The following is a 17327-nucleotide window of genomic DNA, read 5'->3' as shown; positions in this document are numbered from 1 at the left end:
AGGATCAACTCCCCCACAGTTCACCATCACCACCTGCTGCTGCTGCACCTACAGGATCACCTCCCAACAGTCCACCATCACCACCTGCCGCCATTGCACTCACAGGATCAACTCCCCACAGTCCACTACCACCATCACCTGCTGCTGCTGCTATTGTTGCTGTTACTGCTGCACCTAAGGCATCAACTTTCCCACAGTCCACCACCACTGTGCAGCTGCACCTACAGGATCAACTACCCCACAGTCCACCACCCTGCTGCTGCACCTTCAGGATTACCCTCCCCACAGTCCACCATCACCACCTGCTGCTGCACCTACAGGATCAACTCCCCACAGGCCGCCGCCACCACCACCTGCTGCTGCTGCTGCTGCTGTTGCTGTTGCTGCTGCTGCTGCTGCTGCTGTTGCTGCTGCTGCTGCACCTACAGGATCAACTCCCCAAAGTCCACTACCACCACCTGCTGCTGCGGCTGCACCTACAGGATCAACTCCCACAGTCCACTACCATCACCTGCTGCTGCTGCATCTACAGGATCAACTCCCCACAGTCTACTACCACCACCTGCTGCTGCTGCTATGATGTTGTTGTTGTTGCTGCTGCTGCACCTACAGGATCAACTCCCACAGTTCACCATCACCACCTGCTGCTTCTGCACCTACAGGATCACCTCCCAACAGTCCACCATCACCACCTGCCGCCATTACACCTACAGGATCAACTCCCCACAGTCCACTACCACCATCACCTGCTGCTGCTGCTGCTGCTGCTATTGGTGAGGAGATCCTGTATGACTGCTGGGTCGTTTCTAATCAGAACATGATCTTGTGTACCGACTCTGAACTGAAACTCAGCCTCTGGGTGTTTGTCTTCCGCATCGTTCAGCCAGAGATACTTGTCTTCAGGTGATGTACCTTCAGGGAAGTATAATCTTACTCTCATGGGGGGTTGTGGTTGTAGTTGATTGTCTCTAAGTCTTTCTGCCTTTTCGGCCTTCCGCTTGTTCCTGGACTGAACTAGTTGAAAGCCATCTTCTCCGTTGGTGTCAAGGTCAACACCACAGTCGCCTGGCTCACTCAGTGCATCAGGAGAATTAAAGCGAGTAGCTGGGTCTCCAGTCAACTCAGACATGGTGGAGTTACAGGGCTCGACTTATATGCCTACGTCAGAGGGCCGAGGACTGCTTGGCACTCCTAGGAAGTCAGCGGTGGTTGGGAGGCGTAACCCTCTTAGAGGACAAAGGAGACTGGCATCTACTGTACAGCGTATTAGCGGTGTGAGGGGAGGCCATGAGCGGGCCTCCCGCGGAGGGAGTGTGGTGTCGGGGGGACCAAGGTAACAGGTGTTTTCTCAGTTTATAAACACTTTTATTACACTACACTTGTTCTTAATAGTATCTCTGTTTTTCTGGTTAGATACAGTATCAAAGTCAATTTTAGTTTCAAAAGAACTAACCAGCTTGGCACACTATGAGGACGGGGGGGTTTGTGTAAACAAACCCTCACCACATGGCTGAGCGTGACCACAAGGGTATAGGCCTTGCCTCGCGGGCACCTACACCTACACACGACACAGTGCTCAACACACGGTAGTTCACTTGTTATACAGGCAACATATTTGCAGTTGTTGACCTATCCCCACCCTACTGAGTGGTGTTGTGTTATTTCGAAGTCAAGTGTGAAGCCGACCCACTGTTGTTCTCAGGGTGGACTGCTTAGCACCTCCTTGTCAGGAGATGGCGGTCAGTTCCCAGCGGTGCTTATCTCACCGGCGGGTCACGGCTCTCACTGGTACTGTCTAGTACTGAATTCACTGGCTTAAACACTGTTCATAACTGTTCAACACTGGTTCCACTTCTTTCCGAAACGAAATGTCACTTTTGATTATGTTGATATCCCGGTGGTGAGGATGGGTCGGGGAGAGGGACGTGGGGAATGGGCCGAGCATTGGCCAAGGGTGAGAGCTGCTCAGCAGGAGCAGCGCCTAAATAGGTCTTGACCCTACGGTGGTCAGGTCATCACTGTGGTCCAGGGAGGTGTTAGTACAGGAGTGGTCCATGGGGGTGACCAATTAGTAAAAGATGGTTGGGGGGTTACCAGATAAGCGCAAATAATAAGTGGGGATTGTATACTAGCAGTCAATATGGGTGAGCAGGCAGTAATAGGTAGGGTAGTCTACTAATAGTAGATGGGGTGGCTCGCTTGCAATAGCTAGGGATGGCCCGCTACCTGTGGATGAGGATGGCCCGCTAACTATAGGTGGGGTGGTCTACTATTAGTAGATTGGAGTGTCCCGCTACCAGTAGATGGGGTGGCTCGCTAGCTGTGGGTGGGGTGGGTCTACTAGCGATAGATGGAGGTGGACTGCTAGTAGTAGATGGGAGTGGCCTGCTAACAGTAGGTGGGGTGGCCTACTAGCAATAAATGAAGGTTGCCCTCTAGAGGTACATGAGGGAAGTCCGCTAACAGTAGGTAGGATGGCTTACTGGCAATAGGTGGGGTGGCCCTCTAGCAGTGGGTGGGTTGGCCGACTAGCAATTGGTTTGGGTGGCCCACTAGCAGTAGATAGGGATGGCCTGCTAACAGTAGATAGGGATGGCCCGCTAAAAGGAAGTGAGTTGGCCTACTAGCAATAGATGGTGGTGGTCCGCTAGCAGTAGGTGGGATGGCTGCTAGAAATAAGGGGAAGTTATCAGTTAGCAGTAAGGGTACCCGCTAGCAGCAGAGGGGTGTCCTTCTAGCAATAGGTGTGGCCAGCTAGCAGTAGAGGGGTGTTCTGCTAGCTGTAGGTGAGGAGTGGGCGGTGGACCGCTAGCAGTAGGGGTGGACCTCTAATGACGGGGTGAACCTCTTTAGCAGTAGGGGTGTGGAGAGCTAGTAATAGGTAGGTTTGTTCTGGTAGCAGTAAGTGGGAGTGTCCTGCTAGCAGTATGTGGAAGTGTCCTGCTAACAGTAGGTGGTAGTGTCCTGCTAGCAGTATGTGGAAGTGTCCTGCTAGCAGTAGGTGGGGGCGGAAACCAGCAACGGTCCACGAAATGTCAGGAGAGGTGAGGTCGGGAGGTGAAGGTCTGGGCAGCGGGAGGGTGGAGGAGTTGCGGAGGTATAAGAAGGGTCGCTGGAGCAGACGGGCGGTACATCCTAGGCGGCCACCACTCTGTCACCAACCCCACGACCTCACCACCGCCGCCGCCGTTGTCTTCCCCACCATGGTCTCCTGGACTAGCTTGGTAGGAACCCGCCGTCCTCTGAGTGACCACGTATACTGTACAGACTGTCCATTGAAACATACAACTCACGTGAACATACAGACGAGAACTTTGTGGTGAAACGCGCTGTTGAAACTTTAAGTGAAACAGAACTGAAGCCCCCACGTAAAACACAAGTGCTAACTACAAGAGAGCAAGTGGTAAAACTAGTTAACAAGTACTATTCTCATGGCATATCACAAGTACACACACACAGCACTTAACCTATACTGAACTGTACATTGGCTGCAGCTCAAACATTTTATCAACTAAAATGTCATTCGTTGCTACTTGTAGTGTTGGTGATAGTGTTGCGGGGCCACTACCACTCATCAACACAAACTGACACCACGACCTTCACTACGGAGTAACTATGTTGTCAACAATAGCAACACCATTGCAGCACCACACACACACACACTCCATCACCATTGTATTAGCATTCTCTGTACCACAAAACACTACACAATCGTCTAATCACTTAACCGTGAGCTACAATATACCGTTAAGGAACCACTACTCCAATGACACTAAGCTATAGTTAGTATAGTACTTCTATATAACAGCACCATCACCACACACTGACTACACCCTCACCACACACTGACTACACCCTCACCACACACTCACTACACCCTCACCACACACTCACTACACCCTCACCACACACTCACTACACCCTCACCACCCACTGACTACACCCTCACCACACACTGACTACACCCTCACCACACACCACTACACCTCACCACTATACCACCACACACCCTCACACCACCACACCCCCAACACACACCACACCACCACACCACCACACACCACCACACCCCACCACACACACACACACACACCACCACACAACACACACCACCACACCCCCCACCACACCCACACACACACCTCACCACACACCACCACACACCACACCACACACCTACACACCACACACCACCACACACCACACACCCACCTCACCACACACACACCACCCCACACACCACACCCACACACCACTACACACACACACACACCCACACACACCCACCACACACACACCAACACCCCACACCACACACCACCACATCCCCACCACACACTCACCACACCCCACACACACACCACACACCACACACCTCACACACACCACTACACACACCATCACACACCACACACACCACACACACACCACCACACCCACACACCACACCACACACCACCACACACTCCACAACACACCACCACACACCCACACACCACCACACACTCACCACACCTCACCACACACCACACACCACCTCACCACACCCCACCACCCTCACCACACCCCCACCACCACCACCACCCTCACCACACACCACTACACCCTCACCCACCCTCACTACCCTCACCACTCACCACACACACACACCACACACCCCTCACACACTACATCCTCACCACACACACCACCACACCCCACCACACCCCCACCACACCACACACACGCACTACACCACACTGACACCACCCTCACCACACACACCCACCACACCCACCACACCCCACCACACACTCACACACACCACCACACACCCACCACACACCACCACACACTCCCCCACCACACACCTCACCACACCCCACCACACACCACCACACACCACACACCACACACTACACCACACACTCACCACACCACTCACCACACACCCCTCACCACACACCCCACCACACACCCACACCCCACCACACACCTCACACACCCCTCACCACACACCACCACACCCTCACCACACACACACACCCCACCACACACTCACCATCCCCACACACACCACCACACCCCACCACACACACTCACCACACACCCCCACCACACACTCACCACACCCTCACCACACACCTCACCACCACACACCACACCCACACCCACTACACCCTCACCACACACACTATTTACACCACTGACTACACCCTCACCACACTCACTACATCCCTCACCCACACACACACTACACCACCCACTGACTACCCCTCACCTTTGACAGACCCTCACCACACACTCACTAAATCTCACCACCCACCCACTGACTACACCTCACCACACACACTGACTACCGACCACACCCTCACCACCCACTGACTACCATCACCACACACCCACCACACACACACACCCCACCACCACACCACACACCACACACCACCACACACCCACCACACCCCACCACACACCACCACACCCTCACCCCTCACCACACCACAACCCCACCACACACTGACACACCCTCACCACACACCGACTACACCCCACCACACACTCACCACACCCCCACACACCGACCACACCCCTCACCACACACTGACCACACACCACACACACCACCACACCCCCACCACACACCACCACACACACACTCATACACCCACACACACCACACAGACCCCACACACACACACCACCCACACCCCACCACACACCGACTACACCCCTCACCACACACCGACTACACCCTCACCACACACCCACACACCCCCACCACACACCACACACCCCCTCACCACCCACTGACTACACCCCCACCACACACTGACCACACCCCCACCACACACCTGACCACACCCCACCACACACCGATCCACCCTCACCACACACACTCACTCACACCCCGCCACACACTGACTGCACACCCCTACCACACACTACACACACCTCACCACACACTGACTACACCCTCACCACACACTGACACACCCTCACCACACACTGACTACACCTCACCAATTAACACCACCACACCACTCACCCACACACACCACCACACCCCACCACACCACCACACCCCACACACCACACCACACACCCCACCACACACCACCACACCCCCACCACACACCCACACACCCCACACACCCACCACACCCTCACCACACACCACCACACCCCACCTCACACACACACACCACACCCCTCACACACACACTCACCACTCCCCACACACACACCCACCACCCCCCACCACACACCCACCACACTCACACTCCACCACACCCCACCACACACCCACCACATCCCCACCACACCCACCAAGGCCCCACCACACACCACTCACACACCACACACTCACACACCGACCACACACCACCACACCCTCACCACACACACTCACTACACCCCTGCACCACACACTCACTACACCCTCACCACACTCACTACGCCCCACCACACACTCACCACACACTCACCACACTCACTACACACCACCCACTCACTACATCCCTCACCCCACACTCACTTCACCCTCACCACACACTCACTACACACCACACACTCACTACACCCTCACCACACACTCACTACACCCTCACCACACACTCACTACACCCTCACCACCAATAACCAACACTATCTACAATACACAAACATAATTCCATCATCATTATTAACTTGCAGCTCCCGACCCTAACAGGAAGTGTCATTAGTACTAAATAAACGTCTTTACTTTCACCTTGCAGTCTTTTGTTTTAACTAGAAGACGATTACTTTATATTTTTCTATTGTATTAGTGCATGAGTCAGCATCTATCCTCTCCAGACTGTGAATTGAAACCATCAGTTATTACAAACTTTCGTATAGTCCGTTACTTTATTATGTTCCTATTTATTTCGTTTATTCAATTTATTTTGTTATCTATCATTGTCATATTCCTCGACTATCGGTGTCTTGCCCGTGTAAACAAGGTATTCCGGTATTCCAGTTAGACAGAAGAGCATCAGTGCTGTGTAACTGTACTAGGTCTTACCATCACAACATCTAAAACTTCCCCTTGCAGTGACCTCATCACACCCTTCTGCAGCACCCTCACCTCACATCCCCTGCAGCACCCTCACCAAACATCCTCCTGCAGCACCCTCACCTCACATCCCCTGCAGCACCCTCACCAAACATCCTCCTGCAGCACCCTCACCTCACATCCCCTGCAGCACCCTCACCAAACATCCTCCTGCAGCACCCTCACAAATCATCGATATACGGAACTTAGGTTTATATTTGACTGTATACTTCATTCTGATTATGATAAATTTGGTCAGAATAGCGATTAGTACACACATTCTTTTAATTATTATACATAAAGGTTATTCTATCTAATGGTTTTGTTAGCAATACCCTATTATGTAAAACAGGCGTTATGAGTCCATATTAGGGAATGTAAAGCTTATATGCGGGTCACGCAGCTTACACACACACACACACACACACACACACACACACAGCTCCTCAAAGCTATATGGACCCAACACCCAGACTGTCCTCACCTGAAATAGGTGACCCAGGGTAGCAGTCAAGTTACGGTACACAAGTTGTCCAACGACACTAGGAAGGTGTTTTCAAATTTTCTGAATATTTCAAACTAAAGTATTCGAGATTTTCTTGTCCATCACTTTAGCCACTCACTCTTTATCCATCCAAAAACTGTTAACTTCTGTGTTACCCTTATCACTAATTTCCCTTATCGTCTTTCAGGCGCTGTTGTCCGCATTAGCGGTTAGCGCGCTGAGTTTGCCTCGGCCCGACGAAAGTGCCTACAAAATTCCACAAGTAGGCACCGGAAGACGCTCCCAGTACTACGTGCTTCATGACGACGGAACTTATAAGTATGGCTTCGACACCGGTGAAGGGGCCTTTGAAAGTGCTAAGCTCAAGTATGCCGGCCGCTTGGATGGAGAGTTCGGTTATAGGGATCCTGATGGCAATAATATCCGTGTCCAGTACGAAGCTGGTGAAGGCGGCTTCAACCCCAGGGGTGACCATCTGCCTGCCACGCACCCTGACTTTGATGCAGCCCATGCAGCTGCTCGCTCTCGTCCTCCCTTTGTAGATTCTCTCGCGAATACAAACACCGACGCTTCCTATGGCTTCCAGTTCTCAGAAGATGGACTTTCACGCAGTGAGCAGAGTGACTCGGATGGCAATGTGCGTGGCTCATACACCTATACAGATGAAGAAGGTCGCACACGATCCTACTCGTATACTGCCGGTCGTGGTATTGGTTTTGTCGTTGAGGGCGACGATCTCCCACAAGCAGCCGATGCTCCTGGATCCACTCCAGCTGCAACACGACTTTCTTCTGGTGCTGGTAGATTCTCCTCACAAAGTTATGGCACTGCCGGGATAGCGGCTGTCAGAACTACACCTACCTTTGGAGTACCCACCGTAAGAGCACGTCCTGCTACAAGCTCCGTCAGTTCCACTTCTAGATTCGGTTCAGGAAGTATTGGATCACACACTTCTTCTATCCTTCGCACACCCACGTCCTCCTTCACAGCTGCTACCCCTCGTCGCACTGGCTTTACAAGAACACCAACTCAGTATAGCTCCCCGTCTTCACGTCCCTCAGCACGGCCATACACCGGTCAATTCGAACCTGCCAATACTCGCAGTCAAGTGTCGCCTGACGGGGGTTACGCCTTTGCCTACGAGACGTCCAGTCACTCTCAAGCAGAATCAGGTGACAGAGACAACAACGTGGCAGGAAATTTTGAATTTGTTGCCGAAGATGACGGACAGCGACGAGCTATTAAATATGAAGCGGGATCCCGTACAGGATTTATAGCAGAAGGTCCTCACATTCCTGTAGGACCCGAGGTTCCAGGAGCACCCTCCGGTCAACCTACAGGTAGAATCGTCCCTGTTCAAGAGGTCCCCTTCGTCGACCCTCTAGCTGACTCCATCGCTGATGCCTCCTATAACTTCGCCTTTGACTCGGAGCAATATTCACGCTCAGAGAGCGCAGACGCCGACGGCAACGTCCGTGGCACTTACACAGTGGTGGACGATGACGGCACTCGACGCACTTACCAATTCCAAGCAGGTGAGGGCATCGGCTTTGAAACTGAGGAAGTGTCAACTTCACGTGGTCCTCCTCCATCTCGGCCTACTTCAGCTTCCATTGGTTCAACCTCATTCACTAGCGCAGGATCAGCAGCTTCTACTACTCAGGGCACAGCTTCTCTTGGTTTTCAAACTTACTCTGGTACATCAGTAAGACGACCCAGTTCTCAGTCGTCAACACTACACCGACCATCCGTTTCATCTACAGTTAAACCATCTTCCTCCTTCTCATCTCCTCCAGCAACTGGAGCACGAGTAAGGAGCACCTTTACACCTACCTCGACACGTGAAGTGTTCCCGGGCTTCCAGCTGCGTCAGTATGGTGTTTCAGATAACCCTGAGAAGTTTGGTTATGTCTTGACTTTTGATAAATAAAGCAAACTTTGAAGATGCCGAGATGTCTACCGTAGTACTGTTATCTAGTATTTGCAAGAACAGACGCACTCACACCCACGCATCTACACTTATAAAAGTACATTTATACATATGTATACTTGAACATGACAGCTACCGGCCTCAAGACTCATACAAGCTACGGTGACGGGAACACGCAGATCTGCTGGTCACTCCCCACATGTAACATTATCCACAACGACATCATCGATTATACACTAAGCTTGTACCTATTATGTTAAGTCAAAAACCATACCAAAATGTTGCAAAGACACTAACATTCTTGTTTAGTTTTTGTTAATCTACAATAGCAATAAAGTATTGAAGCTGATATCTTGTATTTTCACCTTCCGTATTACAGCAGAAAGTTTTATTCAGTTCCAGAAATAAAATGATTTATCTATATAAATCATTTTGTCTCAGCTTTCCACTTGCTGGTGACTTCCTCTTATACCTCACAAAACAATTTCCTTATTCCACCTTTAACTAAAACCTTTTTTCCACAGCGAAAATTAGGATTGATTCAGCAAACAATCAACTTGCACGTGCCGGTGTTAGGTTATTTCAACCTTTCTCGTAAAATGAATACAGAGACTATAGCGATAAATTTCACAATTGTTGCTTTTACCTCTGAATCAAGAATGTATAACTGCCGAGACATAAGAAGCAGTATTGTCTGTCTGCAACCCAAGATCAATTCTAGTCTGGAGTTGAGGAATGCTTTCCCTCCTTGTACTGTACCACACTCTCCAGGAACATGGACCTTCGGCCACGAAGAGATAATGTAATACCAGTGTAGTCGTTGCAATCCACCAGCTGATTGCCACACCAGTGAAAAGTTACTTAAATAGAGCATCACAACATCTGTATCATGTTAAATAAATATAGCACCACATTTGCATCATGTTAAATAAATATAGCACCACGCTTGTATCATGTTACACAAATAGAGCACCACGCCTGTATCATGTTATACAAATAGAGCACCACGCCTGTATCATGTTATACAAATAGAGCACCACACCTGTATCATGTTACACAAATAGAGCACCACGCCTGTATCATGTTACATAAATAGAGCACCACACCTGTATCATGTTACACAAATAGAGCATCATGTTACATAGTAGTTACCATGTATCCACATAGTTACACCACCACACCTGTATCATGTTACACAAATAGAGCACCACACCTGTATCATGTTACACAAATAGAGCACCACACCTGTATCATGTTACACAAATAGAGCACCACACCTGTATCATGTTACACAAATAGAGCACCACACCTGTATCATGTTACACAAATAGAGCACCACACCTGTATCATGTTACACAAATAGAGCACCACACCTGTATCATGTTACACAAATAGAGCACCACACCTGTATCATGTTACACAAATAGAGCACCACACCTGTATCATGTTACACAAATAGAGCACCACACCTGTATCATGTTACACAAATAGAGCACCACACCTGTATCATGTTACACAAATAGAGCACCACACCTGTATCATGTTACACAAATAGAGCACCACACCTGTATCATGTTACACAAATAGAGCACCACGCCTGTATCATGTTATACAAATGGCACCACGCCTGTATCATGTTACACAAATAGAGCACCACACCTGTATCATGTTACACAAATAGAGCACCACACCTGTATCATGTTACACAAATAGAGCACCACACCTGTATCATGTTACACAAATAGAGCACCAATCATGTTACACAAATAGAGCACACGCCTGTATCATGTTACACAAATAGAGCACCATACCTGTATCATGTTACACAAATAGAGCACCACACCTGTATCATGTTACACAAATAGAGCACCACGCCTGTATCATGTTACATAAATAGAGCACCACACCTGTATCATGTTACACAAATAGAGCACCACACCTGTATCATGTTACACAAATAGAGCACCATACCTGTATCATGTTACACAAATAGAGCACCACACCTGTATCATACGTAAGCTTGCTAGCATGCAGTGACCTTCATCGATGACCTGTGAATTTAGTTATTGTGTGATGGTGACCACAACTGTGCTACTTTGAGCTATTGCCAAGGAAATTTTGGTCAAACATTATTGTGGACACTAGGAAACCGACGTACAGAGAAAGTAACCCGATAGCAAACACATAAAACCACTTTTTGGTGCGTTGGCCGATGATGGATTAATATCCTGACAAAAGGGTTGAATATCCAAATAGCTGCTAAATTAGATGAACACTCCTCCGGCCACTTTGCACCATATCTCTATATATTATATAGTTTATTACCAAGAGTGGTGAACACTCTAGTTGTTAGAAGACAAGCAGTGATTGGTAGGAAAGTGGCTTACAGGCTTACAGGCTTTGGCATTGAAATAAAGCAAACAGAAATTTAAAATGCCTGTGTAGTGTACTTTTCCGAGAAAAATTATTTTAGGGAAATTAATAAATGTAATAATTTCATTAGAATAAAAAATCACCTATGAGGGGTAGTTAAACAGGTATAGCAATTTTCCTATGCCTATTATATACTTAATATTTACAAACATACACAACAACAGGAAAAGTTTTTCAAAGTGTTACGTCGTCTCTTAATTTACTTTGATATCCAAGGTTCTAGGCGTCACCAAACAAAAAGTAAGTGAAGTAAATTAAATGGGAATAAAAATAAATAAAGTAAACCTTTAAGAGTTTAATTAAATTAAATATTAACACAATAAAGAGCCTCGTAGGCTGTCACAACAAATTGATTCACCATCGAAACTTTTAAGACACAAATGATACTAAACATCGAAACATCAAAAGAATAAAAATAAAGCATTGGATTACGTTAACACTGCATAAACATATAAAATAACTAACACTGAAATTAACTAACGTGAAACAACACTGAATTACTTAAATGTAACTAAGCAAGCACTGATGGACACATAAGAGACATAAATTGGTACTCACATAGATATACCACATTGGTGGTGACAGGAACAACACAGAAATAAATTTAAGCATAAATAACAGGTGACAAGTGTCACTCAAAACAACGTGAACTGAATGACAAGGAGGACTGGACTGCCGTCTGTCAGTTGGTGGACCACTATATAGTATAGGGCCAAATTCCCGCCCAAAACCCCCAGGTGGGTCGTTTAACAATGCAGATGGTCGTTAGAGGAAATGAATGCTTGTTACAATACTAAATGAAGAAATAAGATGGGCTTGAACAAATAATAACAGTTAAAACCTTAACAGCACAGGGTAAGGTGACTAGATTATATAATAGTAAATATAACACATCATTACAGGAATAATATGGAACAACATGGAAGCATGTTATAAAAAATAACAGAAAAATACGACCCGGTCGTAACAAAAGGTAAAAAAAAATCACTGTACAAATGAGCGAATTAATAACAACATTGTGACGGCCTTGTTGAGGTTTCAAGTTACCTTTAGAATCACTAATTAGAGGTGAACTGGAAGCAACATTCATAAATGTTTATGGGTTAAGTTTTCAAACCCAAATGGTCTTTTCTCCATTTATTAAGAAAATTAACTATTACACAATAAATGGGATATCACTGTAATTAGCGTATGAGTTGTGAGCGTTAATAGTGGACGAAGCTTTGGTATAACTTGCTTCTTAGAGCACAAGTCTCAGTGGCTCAGAGACAGAAGTCGAACTGGCGATAGCCAGCTACTTAATTGATGACTCTGCAATCAAGGTGTGAGGACACAGTGGGAATACACTGTCACATATCCAGTTGATGACGACTCACGGCTCATAAGAAAGTTATCGTGGGTGATGTAATTATATAAACCGAATGCATGTAACCCACAGCGATCTGACTGTATACTAAGTTTACAGGTATTACACACAATTGTTACACGAAGTCGTATTTAAGACTGGTACTTCCCTAGACCTAAGAGAAATACATGTATGTGACTTAGTTTAAGTTACCTGGGCCGTGATGAGACTCGAGATGCGCAGGAGGAACTGTAACCATAGGTTACCACGTTGAGGAGTGAGCCAGAAGTATGGACAGCGAGGTGTGGAGTCAAGTGTCTCGAGTTTTATTTTTTTTTTTTTTTTAAGATTTTCAGGAATGTAGATTTTTTTTTTTTTTTTTTTTTTAAAGATTTGTAGGAATGTTACTTACAATGCCCATAAACTAGATTGCTGGTCCGCCCTGTCGAGAAGGGTCTGGCAGCTCATTAAAATAACCTTGGTGATGACGTTACATTTCTCTTCTAAAAATGTGATTGGTTACTTCGATGGCATCAGCTGGTGTTCTGGAAAAAATTCGAGATGAGGGAGACAGTGGTGGGCGGGGTTTACTAGCGTCTCTCTGTCGAGCCGGAACTTCAAGACCTGGGTAGCAAGCGAGTGAGGGATGCGTGACAGTTTAAATTACAATATGTTTTGACATTCTGAATAACTAAATTGGCAATTTATGGCTTCCTTTGTTCTCATGCTTACCTGTACGCTGCTGTAGCTAGTGACATGATCCCTCAGAAGGACGAGAACCCATGTGTCCTTGGCGAGTTTATGGGGAATGTGGGCCTTACAACGTATATTAAAATATGGGCGTGTGTGTTTATATGAAGTTAGATGCAAACTACAGTGAAAAGAACGGTAAATTAGGCATAGTTATGTTTTTTAGTCACACAAAACTGAGGAATATCATTTTGAGCATAAATATTTCAGGGACAGGATAGTGAGGTAGTGTGTATTTGAATTATCAGTATGTTTAGCATTCACTGATTATGCAAATTTTTTTGTCCACAAATTACAATGTTTTTTAAATGTTTTGCGGAACTTTTGTATTAAACGGTTATCCTGTCCTGACATTACTGGTGGCATGCTCCTCTATATTGAATGAAATTATGAAGAGCTATGAAAGGAGTTGAAAGAAAAAACTGAAAATGTAAACAACAGACAGGGAGAGATTATTTTTATTGGGCAACCTCCTCCCCCCAACATCCTTGTGTAACGGAAGCGCAGAAGCGTTTACAGCGCCCAACAGGGAAGCATGCTAAGTTCATGCTTGCCTTATGTCTCATGAGTTAAGGGCGTAGTGTAGAAGCCTGAAGAGTCAATGGTTTCGTTTATGTCGAAGCAAGTTATTGGAAGCTCCAACAACTTGTCCCTGAATACGAATTCGCAACTTTCGATTTACAGCAGGTACCTACTGTGCTGCTAGGTGAACAGGGACCAAGGGGACTTGGAAGAGTGTCCAAACAACTTTCGCCGACTATACAGTATAACAAGCAACTATCCAGCAAATAACTACTGTATATAGTATAACAAGCAACTGTCCAATAGGTAACTACCCTGTATACTGTATAACAAGTAACTATCCAATAGGTAACTACAGTATACTGTATAACAAGCAAATATCCAATAATTAGCAATACAATATTACAAACAACTATCCAGTAAGTAACTATCCAGTATAACAAGAAACTATCCAATAAATAACTATACAGCACAAGCCACTATCCAATAAGTAACTCTATAACAAGCCACTATCCAATAATTAACTCTATAACAAGCCACTATCCAATAAGTAACTCTATAACAAGCCACTATCCAATAATTAACTCTATAACAAGCCACTATCCAATAAGTAACTCTATAACAAGCAACTATCCAATAAGTAACTCTATAACAAGCCACTATCCAATAATTAACTCTATAACAAGCCACTATCCAATAAGTAACTCTATAACAAGCCACTACCCAATAAGTAACTCTATAACAAGCAACTATCCAATAATTAACTCTATAACAAGCAACTATCCAATAAGTAACTCTATAACAAGCCACTATCCAATAATTAACTCTATAACAAGCCACTATCCAATAATTAACTCTATAACAAGCCACTATCCAATAATTAACTATATAACAAGCAACTATCCAATAAGTAACTATATAACAAGCAACTATCCAATAAGTAACTATATAACAAGCAACTATCCAATAAGTAACTCTATAACAAGCAACTATCCAATAAGTAACTCTATAACAAGCCACTATCCAATAATTAACTCTATAACAAGCCACTATCCAATAAGTAACTCTATAACAAGCCACTATCCAATAAGTAACTCTATAACAAGCAACTATCCAATAATTAACTCTATAACAAGCAACTATCCAATAAGTAACTCTATAACAAGCCACTATCCAATAAGTAACTCTATAACAAGCCACTATCCAATAAGTAACTCTATAACAAGCCACTATCCAATAATTAACTCTATAACAAGCCACTATCCAATAAGTAACTCTATAACAAGCCACTATCCAATAAGTAACTCTATAACAAGCCACTATCCAATAATTAACTCTATAACAAGCAACTATCCAATAATTAACTCTATAACAAGCCACTATCCAATAATTAACTCTATAACAAGCCACTATCCAATAATTAACTCTATAACAAGCAACTATCCAATAATTAACTCTATAACAAGCCACTATCCAATAATTAACTCTATAACAAGCAACTATCCAATAATTAACTCTATAACAAGCCACTATCCAATAATTAACTCTATAACAAGCAACTATCCAATAATTAACTCTATAACAAGCCACTAAATAAGTAACTCTATAACAAGCAACTATCCAATAAGTAACTATATAACAAGCAACTATCCAATAATTAACTCTATAACAAGCAACTATCCAATAATTAACTCTATAACAAGCAACTATCCAATAATTAACTCTATAACAAGCAACTATCCAATAATTAACTCTATAACAAGCAACTATCCAATAATTAACTCTATAACAAGCAACTATCCAATAATTAACTCTATAACAAGCAACTATCCAATAAGTAACTATATAACAAGCAACTATCCAATAATTAACTCTATAACAAGCAACTATCCAATAAGTAACTCTATAACAAGCAACTATCCAATAAGTAACTATATAACAAGCAACTATCCAATAAGTAACTATATAACAAACAACTATCAATAAGTAACTCTATAACAAGCAACTATCAATAAGTAACTCTATAACAGCAACTATCCAATAAGTAACTATATAACAAGCAACTATCCAATAATTAACTCTATAACAAGCAACTATCCAATAAGTAACTCTATAACAAGCAACTATCCAATAGTAACTATATAACAAGCAACTATCCAATAAGTAACTATATAACAAGCAACTATCCAATACTCTATAACAAGCAACTATCCAATAATTAACTCTATAACAAGCAACTATCCAATAAGTAACTATATAACAAGCCACTATCCAATAATTAACTCTATAACAAGCCACTATCCAATAAGTAACTATATAACAAGCAACTATCCAATAATTAACTCTATAACAAGCAACTATCCAATAATTAACTCTATAACAAGCAACTATCCAATAAGTAACTATATAACAAGCCACTATCCAATAATTAACTCTATAACAAGCCACTATCCAATAATTAACTCTATAACAAGCAACTATCCAATAAGTAACTATATAACAAGCAACTATCCAATAAGTAACTCTATAACAAGCCACTATCCAATAATTAACTCTATAACAAGCAACTATCCAATATTAACTCTATAACAAGCACTATCCAATATCCTATATAAATTTAACTCTATAAGCACTATCCAATAATTAACTCTATAACAAGCCACTATCCAATAATTAACTCTATAACAAGCCACTATCCAATAAGTAACTCTATAACAAGCAACTATCCAATAAGTAACTATATAACAAGCAACTATCCAATAATTAACTCTATAACAAGCAACTATCC

At 44.8% G+C, this 17327-nt stretch overlaps 1 protein-coding gene across 1 annotated transcript; it reads left to right on the top strand.

Annotated features, from left to right (window-relative positions):
* Positions 1-3136: 3136 nt before the first annotated feature.
* On the top strand, positions 3137-9838 carry LOC121879491 (probable secreted beta-glucosidase adg3). The gene is made up of 2 exons (XM_042386137.1): positions 3137-3224; positions 7747-9838. The coding sequence occupies exons 1-2, from the start codon at positions 3204-3206 to the stop codon at positions 9487-9489; spliced, it is 1764 nt and encodes a 587-aa protein (XP_042242071.1). The 5' UTR covers positions 3137-3203; the 3' UTR covers positions 9490-9838.
* Positions 9839-17327: the final 7489 nt, after the last annotated feature.

This window comes from Homarus americanus, unplaced genomic scaffold, assembly GCF_018991925.1.
Source record: "Homarus americanus isolate GMGI-L3 unplaced genomic scaffold, GMGI_Hamer_2.0 scaffold25850, whole genome shotgun sequence".
NCBI lineage: Eukaryota > Metazoa > Arthropoda > Malacostraca > Decapoda > Nephropidae > Homarus > Homarus americanus.
The sequence above is the reverse complement of the archived record's forward strand: the minus strand, read 5'-3'. Positions and strand labels throughout refer to the sequence as shown.

Coding starts and splice junctions, on each gene's coding strand:
- LOC121879491 (XM_042386137.1), top strand. CDS start 3,204: ATGGTCTCCTGGACTAGCTTG. Junction 3,225..7,746: donor TGGTCTCCTGGACTAGCTTG/GTAGGAACCCGC, acceptor ATCGTCTTTCAG/GCGCTGTTGTCCGCATTAGC.